The sequence below is a fragment of the Lytechinus pictus genome, chromosome 3 (genome assembly GCF_037042905.1).
Source record: "Lytechinus pictus isolate F3 Inbred chromosome 3, Lp3.0, whole genome shotgun sequence".
In the NCBI taxonomy this organism is placed as follows: Eukaryota; Metazoa; Echinodermata; class Echinoidea; order Temnopleuroida; family Toxopneustidae; genus Lytechinus; species Lytechinus pictus.
The window spans coordinates 45,505,808-45,523,267 of NC_087247.1; the positions used below are offsets into that span (position 1 = coordinate 45,505,808).

At 36.0% G+C, this 17,460-nt stretch overlaps 1 protein-coding gene across 1 annotated transcript; it reads left to right on the forward strand.

Moving 5' to 3' along the window:
* The first annotated feature begins 1,276 nt into the window (after positions 1 to 1,276).
* LOC135153432 (properdin-like) lies at positions 1,277 to 14,692 on the forward strand. Its single transcript, XM_064095989.1, has 5 exons — positions 1,277 to 1,349; positions 11,967 to 12,137; positions 12,839 to 13,000; positions 14,046 to 14,165; positions 14,631 to 14,692. The coding sequence occupies exons 1-5, from the start codon at positions 1,277 to 1,279 to the stop codon at positions 14,690 to 14,692; spliced, it is 588 nt and encodes a 195-aa protein (XP_063952059.1).
* Positions 14,693 to 17,460: the final 2,768 nt, after the last annotated feature.

A 17,460-nucleotide genomic window follows, 5' to 3' on the forward strand; every position in this document is an offset into this window, starting at 1 on the left:
CAACGGAATTAGACTTCACATTCTAGTCTCTGGGAGGGAAGGGGTAAAGATGGAAAAATTATTGGAATTGCATTTTCTTGTTTCATCCGTGAAAAAAAATATACATCGAAATTGCACAATGTAAATTTTGTACTATTGTCGTGCTATTTGCAGGTTTGACCATCCTCATCCCCAAATTACAACAGGAAATCACTGACACTATATGTAGACATACAGCTTATGAGAACTGGGAAGGGAATCGGTAATCTATCATGATGGTAACAGTGGTTTTATGCAAACCTAGAATGATTCCTGATAGTTTGCAAACATTCCCGAATTAATATCAACATCAGTCACAATTATGTTCACACCTTGTGTCATCCAACAGTTGATAATAGATTAATGGAATGCAAGTCGATAAAAAGTATGATGTTATCATCGGAAATCCTGTGAAATATGATAAATTTGTCAGCGTTTCACCATACCGACAATGATTAGGAGAATGATAAGGGACAATTGACGTAATGATGTCATCGACGATAAGATGAATACCGAGTCGTTGTTAGAATGATGACGTTCTACGCTCATTTACACGTGGCTGGTCGACATCCCATGGCACGTGCTATTCTTGCCTGTCAATATAATTATTCGAACATGGCTAATAACTATGAATATATCATATTAAAATCATCCAACAGGCATGCTATATATACGTGCAAGTAAACAGTTCTCATAAGCATGAGAAAATTTATACTCTTAATCATAAATACATCAAGATGTGTTTTTTTTACATTGAAATAATGAAGTTTTCCAATTTCATTATTATGGGCGTATATGGATGTCTGGGTGATTGTATTTTTGTTTCGAATATCATTATTCTAGATGAATTTACTCGCTCACTTTCCCACCCGGCTCCCACCTTCTCATTTACATTTTTCTCTCTGTTTCATCTGAAATATCCTCTTCTTATCCATTTCAATGTCTCTGACAGAGTCCGACTCTGTTGTGAATCCCAATCTGCCCACGTGTCATTTTAAATTCTGTGTTAATATTTTGTTTAACAAAACACTGTCATTTCAAATTTGCTACGATTGAAAAGCCATAAATAAATCCTAGTTAGAAAATGGAGTAAAAATCTTCCGATCTCTTAAAAATATTCATAGGGAGCTTCGTCGGGACCTGGTCTTCGTGGGAGCCCTGGACTTGTACCTATAACAGTGGCCTTTGTGGGGAGGGGACCAATGTTCGGATTCGGTTCTGTACCAAGGCAGGAGACACCGTATCACTGGACAGTCGTATGCGGGTAGCTCCAGAGAACTGTCCAGAAGGAAGTGCCTCAGAAGAGGAAGAATGCTTCGCAAGATGCCCTCGTAAGTTGCCTTGAGCCGATTTTTAAAGCCAGTTTCTCTTGACCTAGATATATATTAAAATTTGATGATACCAGAAAAACATTTGAAAACCATGAAAGACGCCTGTCTGGGGGCTCAGCAGCTAATCAATGTGTAAAATCGAATCAGACCATAAGCATCCCTGTGGTATAGATCCGGTAAATTTCGGGTCAAGATTATTCATAAAGACGCAATTATGACCTATGCAATTTTGTCAGTCTAAAATAGATTATTTATCTTGTTAGTAATAACACTTCTTTTTTTTACACCCTACATCTTTTTTAGCAAATACAAGAGCGGGTAAGTATATACCTTCATCACTCTGCCAGTTTCTCTTTTGCATAATTTGTTTTCCTTTTGCATAATTTCAACTAGTACCCTCATTCACCGGAGTAAAAGCTTTGTAGAATTCGTTCATTATCATGACGGAATGATGGATGTAGATGGGACTTGGAATACTTATCTCATCGTTCAAAGTAATTTCAAATTCATGAATATTTCACGAACAGACCATCATAATATGTTCATTTCTTTACAATAATGACATTTTAGGTTATCAAATAACTAATGTCAAGTCATATCATGAAGAAAAGCTCCATTATGGTGTATTTGAAATACGAATCTCGTAGATGTTCAAATCTATGAATTTTTAATTGTCTGGTCGTCAAAAGTAGCATAAAGACAGGTATGATTCATGAAACTTTTCGCAAAGCTAATCACAAACATACAAACAAGTGGAATAATTTATTGTCAAAGATGTTTCTCAACAGCCCCTGGGGAGTCATTATACGAATATTATAGAGCTGTTTCAGCCGTCGACTGCACGTTCGCGCTGAAAAATGGTAGCATGTTGCTCATAGCCTAATCCATATGCTTATGTATGCCAGACATCAAAATTATGCTCTAAGTTTGGGTCGTGAAAATGTGGCCTAGTTGGCAAATCTAATATGCGAAAAAGTAAAATATCAAAATTATGTAATATGTATTTTATTGTTTCAATAATTTCTCATGTATTTGTGTTTTACTTTTTGTTCTTTTATTTTTTCCGAAGGAAGTAGGCGTTGAGCCTTTTTTTAATAATTAAAATCAACATGAAAATAATTGATTTTAAACACTAGAAGTAAAAAGGATAATACCTTTAATGAATTTTAGCTATATAAAAAGTAATCTGAATTGGAATTAAACATACAATCACGTTTTTAAAGCATTTTTTTTATCTGATCATATGAAGTATACTTACGTAATATTGCGTTAGCTTCGCATGCCCTTCCATTTTTATTATGCAAGAATTGAACAAAAAAGTCAGGAAACGTCGTAGCGAAATCTGCTTTCGAGTTGAACATATCGCACTAAGATCCCTCGGGTATATTAGGATTAATGTTAGTATTTGAAATGCACTGAAAAGGGGTAACAAACTGGTGCATCAAGATACGTGACATACTCCTAGACGTTCTAATGTCAACCGAAAATTGGAGTCATGGACGTGCCCCGCCATAAAATGAGCTATTTACTTAAATTGCTTTCCTGTGTTCGATTAGATGCCACTTCACAAAGCGGAGGCGAAGACATCCAGTGTTGATCATTTAAATAGAAAGACATTTTACATGAATTGCATTGGGGTCACATCAAAGGCGTACGCCCCGTCACAATAATCTCCACAAACTCACAATTTTGACCATTAGTAGACTTGTTAAGAGGTTGAACGCTGCATTTTTGAGTACAAATGTCCCACTTGGCACAAATGTTCCTTGAGTCAAAAGAAAAAGATTCATCCAAAGAGACACGCTGTATCTATGCAAATAAGCAAGTAATTTGCATACATTTGCATATTATGTCGATATAGTAAAAACAAGTATTTCAGAATATAGTTTTAACCAGAACTGCCCTAAAATTGGAAATAAAGACTTAGGGTAAGAAAGGGAAAAAAATTGTCATAAAATAATTGGGATATCCTTGTTTATTATTACCTAATTTACATAAATTATGCAAATTATAATTTAAAACAAAGTATTTTTTCATGAATCCTGAACTGCTTTTAAAAAACAGCAACTAATACACAATGTCAACATTCTACATGAAAGATAATATATTAGCGAAAACATCGATATGCTTCATGACAGTATTAGTGTCTTAATTTGCTTAGAAAGAGGGCAAATATGTCCAAATGTATGACGTGATATTGCGCTAAAACGAGACCAAAACAATCTCTATGTCACAGTCACACTCACGAATCGGACAATAAAGCGATCAATGGTATGTCATTCGAGATAACACAATCTCAACACAATAGCTTTCATCGGCTTCTCGTATCGCTTTTGTTGGTGTGTCTGCCACACCGTAATCTATGATACATACGGACAAAATGCATTTCGGTATCGGTAAAACACTATTAATTTTGTTTTATTTGTTTCTAATTTGTTTCTCTTGGAAAATTTACAGGAGACATTGCTTTGCAGGTTACTGCTTTCATGAAACTCTGGCACATGAATCATGACGAATGTATCCTACCTCAATCCATATTTTAACTTTATTAAAATATATATCTTTTTGGAGACCCCGAGGTGGCAAAACTGCATCCCCCTGCATTCCCGCCACAAAACCAGTTTGACTTGTATAATCGACTTGGAAAAGACAGATGTATGAGACATCAGTCAACATGTTTCCTGAAGAAAGATTTTTTTTGTTTATTTAAGCCTACGCCCACGGGAGCCCTCCGAATTTACCCCATCCCCTCTCCGTATTTCGACTTTAAATAAAAAAATATCGTGTTTTAAAACCATCGGCAAGGCAAATTGCGTTTTTTGGTATAATAAAGCAACTTTTATATCTATATTTCTATATTCTTTGCATTCTCCTCTTGAAAAAAAAAAACATAGAAGGCATTGTTTTAAATCTCTTAAAATAAGTTCGTGTACGTGACGGTGGCCTGTCGAAGTTGCCCAACCGTTTATTTTGTTTCGACAATATATATTTAGAATATCGTCTAAATGAAACCCTCATCTGGAAAAGGGCACTTATTAAAGGCAGCATCTACATTATATAGAGGAGGCCCTGGCACTGGGAAGAGGGGGCCGAAGCTTGTTAAATTTCTTCGGACCAAAATTTTACATTGAAACTTTTTTGCTTTTCAAATTAACATCAAGAAATTTAACAAGCAAATAAACAAAATGGATTGCACTACAAAATGAAGGTGTTTTTTTGGTAACGTTTTTTTTTTTCGTTTTGTCACATCTGCCGGAATTCCAGGGGGTGCTATCTATGGAGAATAACACACGCAGCACAGCCCCCCCCCCCCTTCAGAAAAATCTTGCGGGTGCTTCAGCCCCCGCTTCCAAGTACCAGGCCTCCTCTATATAATGTAGATGCTGCCTTTAATAAGTGCCCTTTTCCAGATGAGGGCTTCATTTAGACGATATTCTAAATATATATTGTCAAAACAAAATAAAGGGTTGGGCAACTTCGACAGGCCACCGTCATGTACACGAACTTATTTTATGCGATATAAAACAATGCCTTCTATGTTTTTTTTTTCAAGAGGAGAAAGTAAAGAGGCTTTACTGTGTGTAGTAGAAATGTATCTTTCTTCCGAATGGACTCTAAAAATATTTAAATTTAACATAAAGTGGAATCAATAAAGGGGTATTTTAGAGCTTACGTGTGGCTTTTCTTCAATGTACCACAGCTCTTCTACATGTCAATTGTAGAGTATTTTCACCTCAATCTATTCCAAGATATGAGTTCTAAAGACAATAAACTATTTTTGAATACATAAAACCAAAAGGGGAAAGGGTATCCTAGGCATGCTCCTGTTGGGTTATAGCCTTTACTGTGCTAGAGCATTATTACAAACTGCAAAACAACAACAACAATAATAATGATAACAATAATAATAATAATAATATTAATGATAATAATAATATTAATATAGATAAATATGAAATATAGATATAAAAGTTGCTTTATTATACCAAAAACGCAATTTGCCTTGCCGGTGGCTTTAAAACACGATATTTTTTTTATTTAGTGTCGAAATACAGAGAGGAGATTGGGTAAATTCGGAGGGCTCCCATGGACGTAGGCTTAAATAAAAAAAAAAACTATCTTCTGGAAACATGTTAACTGATGTCTCATACATCTGTCTTTTCCAAGTCGATAATACAAGTCAAACTGGTTTTGTAAAGGAGCGGGAATGCCGCGGGGAATGCAGTTTTGCCACTTTGGGGTCTCCAAAAGATATATATTTTAACAAAGTTAAAATATGGATTGAGGTGGGGTACATTCGTCATGATTCATGTGCCAGAGCTTCATTAAAGCAGTAACCTGCAAAGCAATGTCTCCTGTAAATTTTCCAAGAGAAACAAATTAGAAACAAATAAAACAAAATTAATAGTGTTTTACCGGTACCGAAATGCATTTTGCCCGTATATACCATAGATTACGGTGTGGCAGACACACCAACAAAAGCGATACGAGAAGCCGATGGAAGCTATTGTGTTGAGATTGTGTTATCTCGAATGACATACCATTGATCGCTTTATTGTCCGATTCGTGAGTGTGACTGTGACATAGAGGTTGTTTTGGTCTCGTTTTAGCGCAATATCACGTCATACATTTGGACATATTTGCCCTCTTTCTAAGCAAATTAAGACACTAATACTGTCATGAAGCATATCGATGTTTTCGCTAATATATTCTCTTTCATGTAGAATGTTGACATTGTGTATTAATTGCTGTTATTTATAAAACAGTTCAGGATTCATGAAAAAATACTTTGTTTTAAATTATAATTTGCATAATTTATGTAAATTAGGTAATAATAAACAAGGATATCCCAATTATTTTATGACAATTTTCTTCCCTTACTTACCCTAAGTCTTTATTTCCAATTTTAGGGCAGTTCTGGTTAAAACTATATTCTGAAATACTTGTTTTTACTATATCGACATAATATGCAAATGTATGCAAATTACTTGCTTATTTGCATAGATACAGCGTGTCTCTTTGGATGAATCCTTTTCTTTTGACTCAAGGAACATTTGTGCCAAGTGGGACATTTGTACTAAAAAATGCAGCGTTCACCCCTTTTTTTGCAGTTAACAAGTCTACTACATATTACGTTCTTGACATAGCGGTCTCTGCGTATCGCATTGTTTATATTTCTTTCTTATTTTCAATGGTTTGATAGGCGTTGTTAAATGTAGAAGCCGATGTCCAGACGTATTTACAATGATATCTTTAATATGAATAATCACTTAAGTTTTTTTTTTGTGAAACAGGCACGTGACATGGGACGGTGGTAGGTCAGGCTTTACATGCGAAATCTGTACCTTCCTGGTTCTTGATTTCAGTTTTACGAAACAGGAGCTATTGGGCCCACTTGGCCCATTTCACGAAGGTTTTTATCAATCATGTCAATGACTATCACCGTCAACACTTGTGTTAAAGAGTTGGTTTTCGCCTAGGGTTTGCTTGGCTGATGATCGAGATCGATGACTGAGATCGACTATTGCGTTTGAAGTTGTCAGTTCTACCATCATTAACATGTTATTTTACGAATTAGAGTTTTCAAACCGGACGAATGGACCACGGAACGATTTTGAAAGTGTGAGGGGCTGATCATTTAGACAATCATAATCAGATGGACATTTTGAAACAAGTTTTTGTATAAAATGGGCGGCTTCAGCGCCCATCTCCTCCCCCGTGGCCCCTAGGATGTGTAAAGTCTGTCCGTTTGATTCCTGTTTAGAATAGGTTGGGAATTTCGTTTTAACACTGTTTAATGCATGGTGTCATATATCTTCGTCCCCTATACTATTTACATATCATTCCGCTTCTCTTCTTCTTCTTCTCGTCCTCGTCCTCCTCTTCAGTCTCCTACTTCTTATTCTACATCTTCTTCTTCTCCTTCTCCTCCTCCTCAGTCTCCTTCTTCATAATCTTCTTCTTCTCCTTCTTCTTCTTCTGTATACTTCTTCTTCTTCTCATCTTCCTCAATCGCCTTCTCAATATAATTCACAATTTTCTTATCATTCACTTCAATAACATTCTGCTCATATTGCTAGAACAGTGTTATTTAGCTCAGCATTTTTTCTTGTCATAAAATAACACAAAACAAAACTGTTGACCGGGAAACATCTCCACTAAACTAGATAAACAGACATTGTAAGACACTTGATTCATTAGCTGTCGATTGTCTATATGCAGATGCCCCCACCTCTCCGTCATAATAATCGAAGGTTATTTTACCCCTGAAACACATGTAATGAGGAGAAAGGCTGTAATAATTACTCTTTACCTTAGTCCATGCATTGCAACGTGATCGAGACATCACGTTGTTAAATGATATAGACGTTAAAGAAATTAGTTTATCAAGCAGGTTTGTAAGTTAAACTTTAAAATCTCTGATTTTTTCAGCTTTCAAACTAGGTTTACACCATGTCCTATACCTACACTTGAAATTATAGAAGATAGACATTGACATTGATTCTCCTGTAGATGCATCCACCTATCGTAAAATCACACGATAGATGGATATTCAGTCGCAACGGCTTGTTTTACAATACGAATCAAGGTACTGTTAGATAATTCGTTTCTCTGATTTCGAAACGGAAAAAGGAAACGAGAAGGCGCGCTCAAGTTTCTGTTTCGTGAAAACCAAACAGAAAAAAGGGAAACGAGATTTCGATTCAATTTTCTGTTTCCTGAACGCAAAACAGGAAAAGGAAACGAGAATTTCGATTCAATTTTGTGTTTTTTAAAGGAAAACTAAAAATTACCATAGGTAAAATCAGTAAAACGGAAGATTTAACCGTTTTTCTGGTTTCCCGTTTTTACATATTTCATTCTTGATTCAATGTATTGAAGAATTACCGTGTTTGTCTCACCTGCATAGTAGAGTGAGACTATAGGCGCCGCTTTTCCGACGGCGGCGGCGTCAACACCAAATCTTAACCGAAGGTTAAATTTTTGAATTACCATCATAACCTCGAAAGTTAATGAATCTGATTCATGAAAATTGGACATAAAGATAATCAAGTATCACTGAACATCCTGTGCAAGTTTCAGGTCACATGATTATGGTCAAAGGTCATTTAGGGTCAATGAACTTTGGCCAAATTGGGGGTATTTGTTGAATTACCATAACTTTGAAAGTTTATTGGTCTAGTTCATAAAACTTGGACATAAGAGTAATCAAGTATTACTGAACACCTGTGCGAATTTCATGTCACATGACCAAGGTCAAAGGTCAATGAACTTTGGCCATGTGGGGGCTATCTGTTGAATTACCATCATAACTTTGAAAGTTTATTGATCTGATTCATGAAACTTGGACATAAGAGTAACCAAGTATCACTGAACATCTTGTGCGAGTTTCAGGTCACATGACCTTTCAAAGTTTATAGATATAGTGTATAAAATGTGGATATAGGGGTAATCAAGTATCACTGACAAGTTTTAGGTCACATGATCAAGGTCAAATGTCAATGAACGTAGTATTGTATCATTATATGAGTGTTGTTTTTTGTGAATAATTATTTTATAGTAGTTTTCAAAGTCAGCACTGCTGCTATATTGAATCGCGTGATGCAGGTGAGACCGCCAGAGGCATTCCACTTGTTCTGTTTTAAATCTCGAATGAAGAATAAGTGTTCACTCAATATTTCGTTTTTGCCTTTTCCGTTTCGAAATCAGAAAAACGAATTATCTATCTGATCAGTACCCTGATAAATACGATAGCATTCATAATATGCAATCACTCATTGATATAATATATTCATATAGTGTTAACATTGTGTCTCATAATGTTCCCATCAAATCGAATAATGAAACGACTCATTAATACTTAGCATTTGACGATGACGATCTGTTTCAGCGATGAATTCATTACTCATTTAAAATTTGCATGTGATCAAGAGTAGATATGAACTTATCTTCCCGGGATTGTCGATTTTTTTTTTCGTTTTAAATGCCAAAATCATCCACTGGCATGCACTTCCAGACATAATATAGAGTAAAAAACGGTACATCATAAACAATATTAAACAAGAATTACTTTATCCTTTGTACTTTTGGATTTTAAAATATTGGGCAACAATACGCTTATAGCTCTCTCCTGTCTGTCTCCCCCGCCCCTTCTCTCTCTCCCCCTCTCTCTGCCTTTGATCGTTGCACTTTCCTTTATTTCCTCTCTCTCGCTATCTATTTATCTATATCTGTTTATCTGCAGTATATCCATCCCGACTTTCCACCCCCCCCCCTCTCTCTCTTTCTTTCCCTCTCTATCATTTGCTCTATAATTATGATACATGTACATCTTCTTTCATCTCTGTTTTTTTATAATAATAATGAAATGAATGATGTGTATCTGTTCTTCTGTCCCTTCTCTCCCTTCCTTTTCTCTCACATTTAAAGAGAGCATTTTATTGCCCCGTTCAATGGCAAGCCCAGGTCAGCGGTCGGTAGCTGCTCCCCCGTTATATACGTAAAAACAATGGCTGCAGATACGAACAGATGGGATATGACGTCATATACGTCGTTAATCGACAGTCTTGGTCATCTCTTGTCAAGGAGCTCGTACAAAAATAGCAAGAAGATCAAGGCAATCTATTCTCAATTCTAAAGTGGGAGGCACTTTATTCTGTCAGTGATATAATAGGTCGTGTTTCCGTTTTACTGTTAGTCGCCTATGATATAACTATTTATATTAACGTGTCATTCCAGCGGTCGTCATTTTCAGGGATAGTTTTATTCCTGGCCACCAGTTGAATATAATTATTCCCTATTTCTTCTTCTCTTTTGTAACTTAAAATGAATTTTGTAAGGGATCAAACGTGTCCAAGGGGACATAATAACGGCTCTGTTAGGCAATTTAAAAGGGTTAGTAATTTGTCAACATGAAAAAGTCTAATTCTTGGATGGTATTGGCATTTTTACATGTGGATTAAGAATATGATTATACAGAGCGTCTCAAAAACTATACACTTTTGAAATGGCTGCCAAATAAATTATCACTTTGAGGGGAAAGCTTATTTAAAATGGAAAGCCAATAAAATCACCTTTCAAATTACACCAAAAAAGTTAGAAAACTATTCATGCAAGAGTGAGCACTGCTCACTGAAATAAAAGGTATGAAAATAAGGCTGGGCTGGAATTAGTCTTCCAGCTTCTTTCAGTTTTTTAGAGGCAAGTCGTTTGAAACTTGCAAAGTTGAGGGTGTTCTGGTACGCTAATAGTTATGATCAACCGTGATCAGTTTCGGTTGTTTGAGCAAATTTCATGAATTACTAAATTGACATGTAATACATGAGTGAACATGCCTTTGCAATGTTACTGTAGCATTTTAACTTTGTTTTGAGGATCTCAGCAGTGTCTTCATGGGAGTCAGGAGAATAAGGGTGGACATAGAACTTAAGTAGGTGAAGTAGGTCGGTGGGATAAGGGTCAACAGAACACTAAGCCCCCTCCCATCTGTCCCCCTTTTCCCCTCCTGAGAGACTATGCTGGTCTGGGCAGGAATATAAACCTTCTAGCTTCTTTCAGTTTTTGAGAGTTTTTTTTTAGACGCACTATATATATCAAGGATATATCCATTAATGATTAAGGAGCAGGGTAATTATGTAGACAAGCACAAATAATAACCATTATTGGTCTACCTCTGCCATGCATTATATATATTTAGATGTTAATTATCCCGTTTACGTGTTTGAAAGTATGCCAGGTTGTAGGCATTTATTTTGTTCATTAGGAAAAGTTTGCAACTCATATCAACTTGACTTCTGTCGACTAAAACTGTGCATGGAGGAAACTCGGGAAGAACTGAAGATTCGTTTGAATTCAAATTGAAATGTGAATAAACTTATTTTTTTATTGTTTCTTAATCAATAGTTAATCGTGTATGGAGTAAATACTCTTAATCCCAATCCACATTATATATATAGACCTGTGTAATGTTAACGATAGAATCCTTTAAGTACCAAATGGGGGATGTTCTAAAAGATTAATGCCAAATAAACCAAATATGCTCAATACAATTATATTACTCAAAGGAGGATGGGTGCTAAATGAGAAAGAAATCAATTTATTATTCCACGTAACATTCAGGATTGTTTTATTTTTGATGAAATGATAATTATGTAAAAGTAACCTGGGCCCTGTGCAGAAAAAATACAATCAAATTCCTACAGTTAAACGTAAATTGATTTAAACTAATCTGAAGAGCTTATTTTGACCCTTGCGTTCGAGTTGATAACAAATCCACGTAACTTACTACTATGACCTTTCTTTGTTTTCGAATTCTTTTGACTTTCATCATTTTCTGTGTTATTTTTTCTTTAGTATAATTTTTGATATTTTGTATTCGTCTCTTTTTGGCTTAGTAAGTCATACAATCATACCTTGTGATGTTTTAGTTTCTCTTTAATTCTTTGATATCACCTATGCTTTGATTCTTGTTGTTCATCAATCCATTAGTCATGTTAGTGTGATGATTTGACTCACGGACTACAGTGTTGAATGATGTAAGAGTGTACCGTGGTTAAATAACAAATGAAATTAGCGAAAATCCTGCATTTGGCCCCTGAATATAATTTCCCCCAACAGATAAATATGGTGGATGGAGTGAATGGTCCCCGTGGGCATGCACTCAAGAATGTAAGGATGGAGTAAAGGCTAGACGTAACAGAAAGTGCGATAACCCCTTACCGCTCCAGGGATACTCTTGTCCAGGAGAGTCCACCGAAGAATCGCCCTGTGAGAAGTCATGCATCAAACGTAAGATTGATTTAGAAAATAATGATGAAGATGATGATGATGATAATGAAGGGAAATTGTGGTGGTGGTGCGGTTGGTGATGATGATGATGAGGATGATGATGATAATGATGATGATGACGATGGTGATGATGATGGTGGTTGTGGTGTTGTTGATCGTGATGATAATGATGACGACGACGTCGATGATGATGATGACGATGAGGATGATGTTGATGATGGTGATGGTGGTGATAGTAGTGGTGGTAGTGTTGGTGATGATGATGACGATGATGATGGTGGTGTTGGTGTTGGTGATGGTGGTGACAATTATGATGGTTATTGTGAAGGGTGTTGAAATGGTTGAATGTAATTGATTACCAAATCTCACTGTTAAGTATATACATGATACAGTTCATTAACTATGAACCAAAAACATATTTTGATGCATTGGATGCTAACATAATAGCAAAATACTATTCGATGTGAGACCAAAATATCGTCATTATGATAGTTAAAACAATATTTTGAATTCAATCAAAATACTTGCGGATCAACTTGAGTATTAATTCTGCTTATTTCAGATTAATACAGTGGTTACCTTGGAGTAGTGTTAACCCTTCACACTTTTTGCAATTTTCTTGAAAATTGTAGATATAATTTTAGTTCATTGAGTTGACTGTTGAAGCAATTTGTCGGTTTTTATTATTTTTTTCAAACCAGAATGGGGTGAATGGTTACATTGGAGTCAATGTACAAAGACCTGTGATCAGCCATGGAGGGAAAGATCAAGAGATTGTGTTGGTATAGGGAAACCATGTGAAGGGGAAGCTAAAGAGACCAAACGGTGTCTAGACCAGACCAGACATCAACTTTGTCCACCAGGTAAGAACGTCCGGGGAACGTACGGGTCTATCCTCTATACCCTCTCATCTGACTTTCGACTCTACATCGCATTAACCTTTTCTCCCTCAATAATAAATACCTTTTTTTTCCAAGTATAGATTTACAGTTTGGGGTTTGTAGTGGTTGTTGTGGCACTCGGGAGCGAATCAAAATCGGCAGTGCCCCCTCCCTCTTTGTGGATTTTTTGTGCGTGTTTTCAAAAGAAAAATTAAGTGTGTACCTGATAAATATTTCTGGCTATAGATACATTATGTTGTACACTTCTTCATGAAACATTCATGTAAACAAGCTGACTTTTTTTTTAATCAGTTCGCATTATGCTTTGGAAAAAAAATTATTAGCAGTATCAAGATTGATTCTATTATTCAACGTAAGCGAGAATTAAAATGTATTTTCTAGTTCTCATTAATTTGGCTCTTTGTTTATGACAAGGATGCACGGACAGGTGTCAGATTTGCAGCTGGATATTGTCTGTCTATTCTGTTAAACCATTATTAGTTTGACCCTCAGTGGAATTTCAATCGATTACCCTTAAATCTGAATAAAGAAATGACCATGTAAGTCGATAATATTGCTGCACTGAAGATTCATGAAGGATCTACGTTCAGCCCCTAACTCTTGCTCTTCATTAGTCGAGGTCAAGAACATCACGGCCCCTGTGCTTGATGACCTGAAGTGAAACATAAAAGACTTATTACAGCTTAAATCAGATTATTATACAATATTCACTCGTTTTAACGTGTTTACGTTTGTATTTTATTCATACCTTCTACGATGACAATTAATAGAGCATATATTTGCCATATTCGTTTTGCCCCCTCGTAACCTTACCCTATATACTTAACAATAATTGCGTTAAAAATGGTAGATTTAGTAGTTTACAAACAGTATATCATTATTCTCTCTCTCTCTCTCTCTCTCTTCATCTCTCTCTCCCCCTCTCTCTCAATCTCTCCCCATCTCCACTTTCTCCTTCTCGCCCTCCTTCTCGGACCCTCTCTCCCTCCTCGATCTCTAACTACAGTTGATGGGAAGTGGTCAATGTGGAGCTTCTGGACCGAGGGTTGCAGTGTGACCTGCGAACGTGGCGTCAGGATCAGAGAAAGAAAATGCAACAATCCTCCACAAGCTGGAATAGGGAAAGGTGAGGGGGAAAGGCATAATGAGAACCATTTACTATTTTCTACAACTTTTCCATTGTTTTCATTTCTATTTATCTATTGTTTTATTATAACTTTATCACAATTTAGTCATACCTAACATTTTACGATCTGCTGCGATCTGAAATAGCTATTAAATCGCATATAAAAAATAGCATTTTGACACATAAAATCGTACGTAATCGGTATGTTTTCATCTGCAATATCAATACAATGCTTACACTGACTGGAATGAAAATCAACTAACTTCCAATTCGTAGACAGTCGCACGACTTTTCTGTTCCACTCTCTTAAAAAATCGTACCCAGGACAGCAGCACTCTTTTTAACATTTTGCTAAATATATTCCTACGGGGGATGTTTCTTAAAACACCTAGCAATTCGTTCCATACAGTAGGGCTAGAAAATGAAATTGATTATTTATTCTGAATTTGTATTATTTTTGTCAAGATTCACGCCTTTCCCTGTTCCTTAATTGTGTTAGGCTATATCTTGGTTACAGTAGTCTTTGATCCGCTTTAAAAAAGATTATGTTACTGTCTGGACTTTAGTCAGTAAAAGTGACGAATCCTGCAAAACTTGCAAGTAATAATAAGGAGCAGGAAATTGAGATAAATCGAGGAGGGGCATAGAGAAAGAAGATGGGGGGATACCGTGTCATCAATACAAATCAGCATTAGATATGAACTTAATGTTTTAAAATAATGAAGAAAAAAAATTCATACAGGGCAAATTGCCGATTGATCAAACACCTGCCTCGGGTAATTTCCATTTGATCTCATCACACATTATTATAATCCTACTTCGTCTACAAACCAGTTCTTCAAGTACACATTTGCAGAGGCGTCGATCCTGGGGGGGGGGGGGGCGATGGCCCCACCAATGAAAATATTTTTTTGGGGGGCTAACATATCGTTTTGCCCCCCCCCCCCAATAATTCCGCATGTGCAAAAATAAAATTAGATTGCAATGTTACACAGAAATCAGCAAGCGAGATTGAGATACACAACTTGTTCTTTAATTAAAATCGTGCTCAAAATGTCCACTTTTCAGATTGGAATATAAAAATTTTCAGCTCGCACTTCGCGCTCGCATCATTTCTGTTGCAAAATCCCATACTTTTTATGATTAACTAGGTAAATAGAATGTCCCGTTCTCAGTTCTAAGCCTCGAAAGAACTCCCGCTCCTATTTGCAATAATATTTTGTTGAATATATACACAACAAAAAAAGTAAGTCCCCCCTTAAACAAACATCAATAATTTCCGAACCAATGCGAGTTTTTAATATATTTTTACATGAGCGGGTAGGTAATTTTATAAGCTACCCTCTGAGTAAAAGTTATGGACGTATTTCACTTCATGCTTCAGTGAGCACCGTCAGAAGGCAAAAATGTCACTTTTCAAAAGTCACAAGCCAAATATCATGACTTTGATTCCATTTTATTGGAACAAATTCCACATTCTCATCATAAAAAATAGTCAGAAGGCTTGTAAAAGGTACTCTCTAAAAGACGATACAACTTTTTTGGCTAAATTTCACGGTTGAATAAACACAAGTCCAAATTTAGTATAATTGGATTTTTTACACATTTATATCAATAAAAATGATAGAATATGATGACATTTATTTTTGGAAGAGTTTCTTCAACAATATTCATCGTTTCACGGTTCAATGAACATTTATTGAAAACAAAAAATACGATTTTCAAATATCATAGGCAAGTATTGGTTCATTTTGGGAACTGAAAATGATCTTTTCTCAACTTTTTCGTTATGTTCATGACCAATTAACATGCTTCAATGATTCAAAGGCGTTTAATTAAATATCCACGCTTGAATGAACATGTGGAATGCGATTAGCTCTTTTGTACGTTATTGGAAAAAATGCAATTTGTTACTATAGATATCTGTCACAAACCTCCTTGCATAGTTCATTTGATTCGATTTTTATGAAAATCCCGACGTTTAATGCATCAGTGAGCACACAATATTCGAAAATTATGCAAATGAGAAGAAAGTTCAAGGCCTTGGCCCCACTCTGTGTCGTATTGAATGGTTATTTTGGTGTGCGCGCCTTTTGGATAGTGTTACTCCGAAGCCATGTACGAAGTTTCATGAAATAACTATTGGCAGAAGTAACAAAAACCGTCCATGAAACAAACCCTCATTTCATATTTGTTAAAATTTTGACTTCGTCTCTCATAGAATTGTGTACATTATGGGTGCACATGTTTAAGAATAAGTAACCCCTGTTTCAATATGGTGGAACTTTTTTTCACGGCTGTCTTTAGTAATGTCATTTGGCAGTAATGTTTATCAACCTATGGGCAGAATTATGTGCAAAAATGAAATCGATTTGTTTATTTATGGATGAGTGAGCACGCATCAAAGTGGGAAAATTGGTATTTTCAATGTCACAGACTCATTTTAAAGGGTAATAAAGTGAATATTGGGGGCAAATTCGGTTTCAAATGTGACTTTAATTGCTAATGTTTTTATCATACATCATTTCTATCACCACACACTTTTCATGGTTGAGCGAGCACATTCGAAAACCTAGGAAAGAATACTCTTTATACTGCATAAATGTATTCTTTTCCTAACAATTTCTCATGATCAGTTTAATTTATGGACAAATCAGTGGTGGGTCCAGAATTTTAAAATGGGGGAGGGGCCTATAATCGGGGGAGCCACCAACATTTTCAAATTTTAACATGATCTAACAAGTTGTAGAGGATACTACCATAAACCCCTATGATGATACGTCACAATACAGGGGCCGGGGGGGGGGCTGACCATGCAAAAAATCACAATCGTATGGTCATTTTTACATTTGTTTACATGCTTTTGGAAAAAAGTGGGGGACTGAAGGTCCCTGCCTAGCCCCCCCCCCCCGCTTCCGCGGCCCCTGCAATATATTGTGCTCACTGAACCATGAACATATGATATCGAAATTGTGTGTGAAGTGGCTAAATGATGGATAGTAAAACAGCATAACACCATAAAATTCACCTAAAGACAACATTTGCCCAACTTTGTATTTGCACAATCTGAAAAACGACTCTTGTGACTTTTAAAAATTGTCATTTTTAATTCAATCTTTAATTACTCATGCATGACTCAACCGATCAGTCTTATTTTTCCCCAGGAGTTGCTTAATGAGTGTAGAAAACCACCTACGGAATATCATATCTCAAAATAATTCCGTTCAAAAGTTACAGCAATTTGATTTAGGGGGGACTTACTTTTTTTTTGTGTATATATCTTTTTCTTTATTAA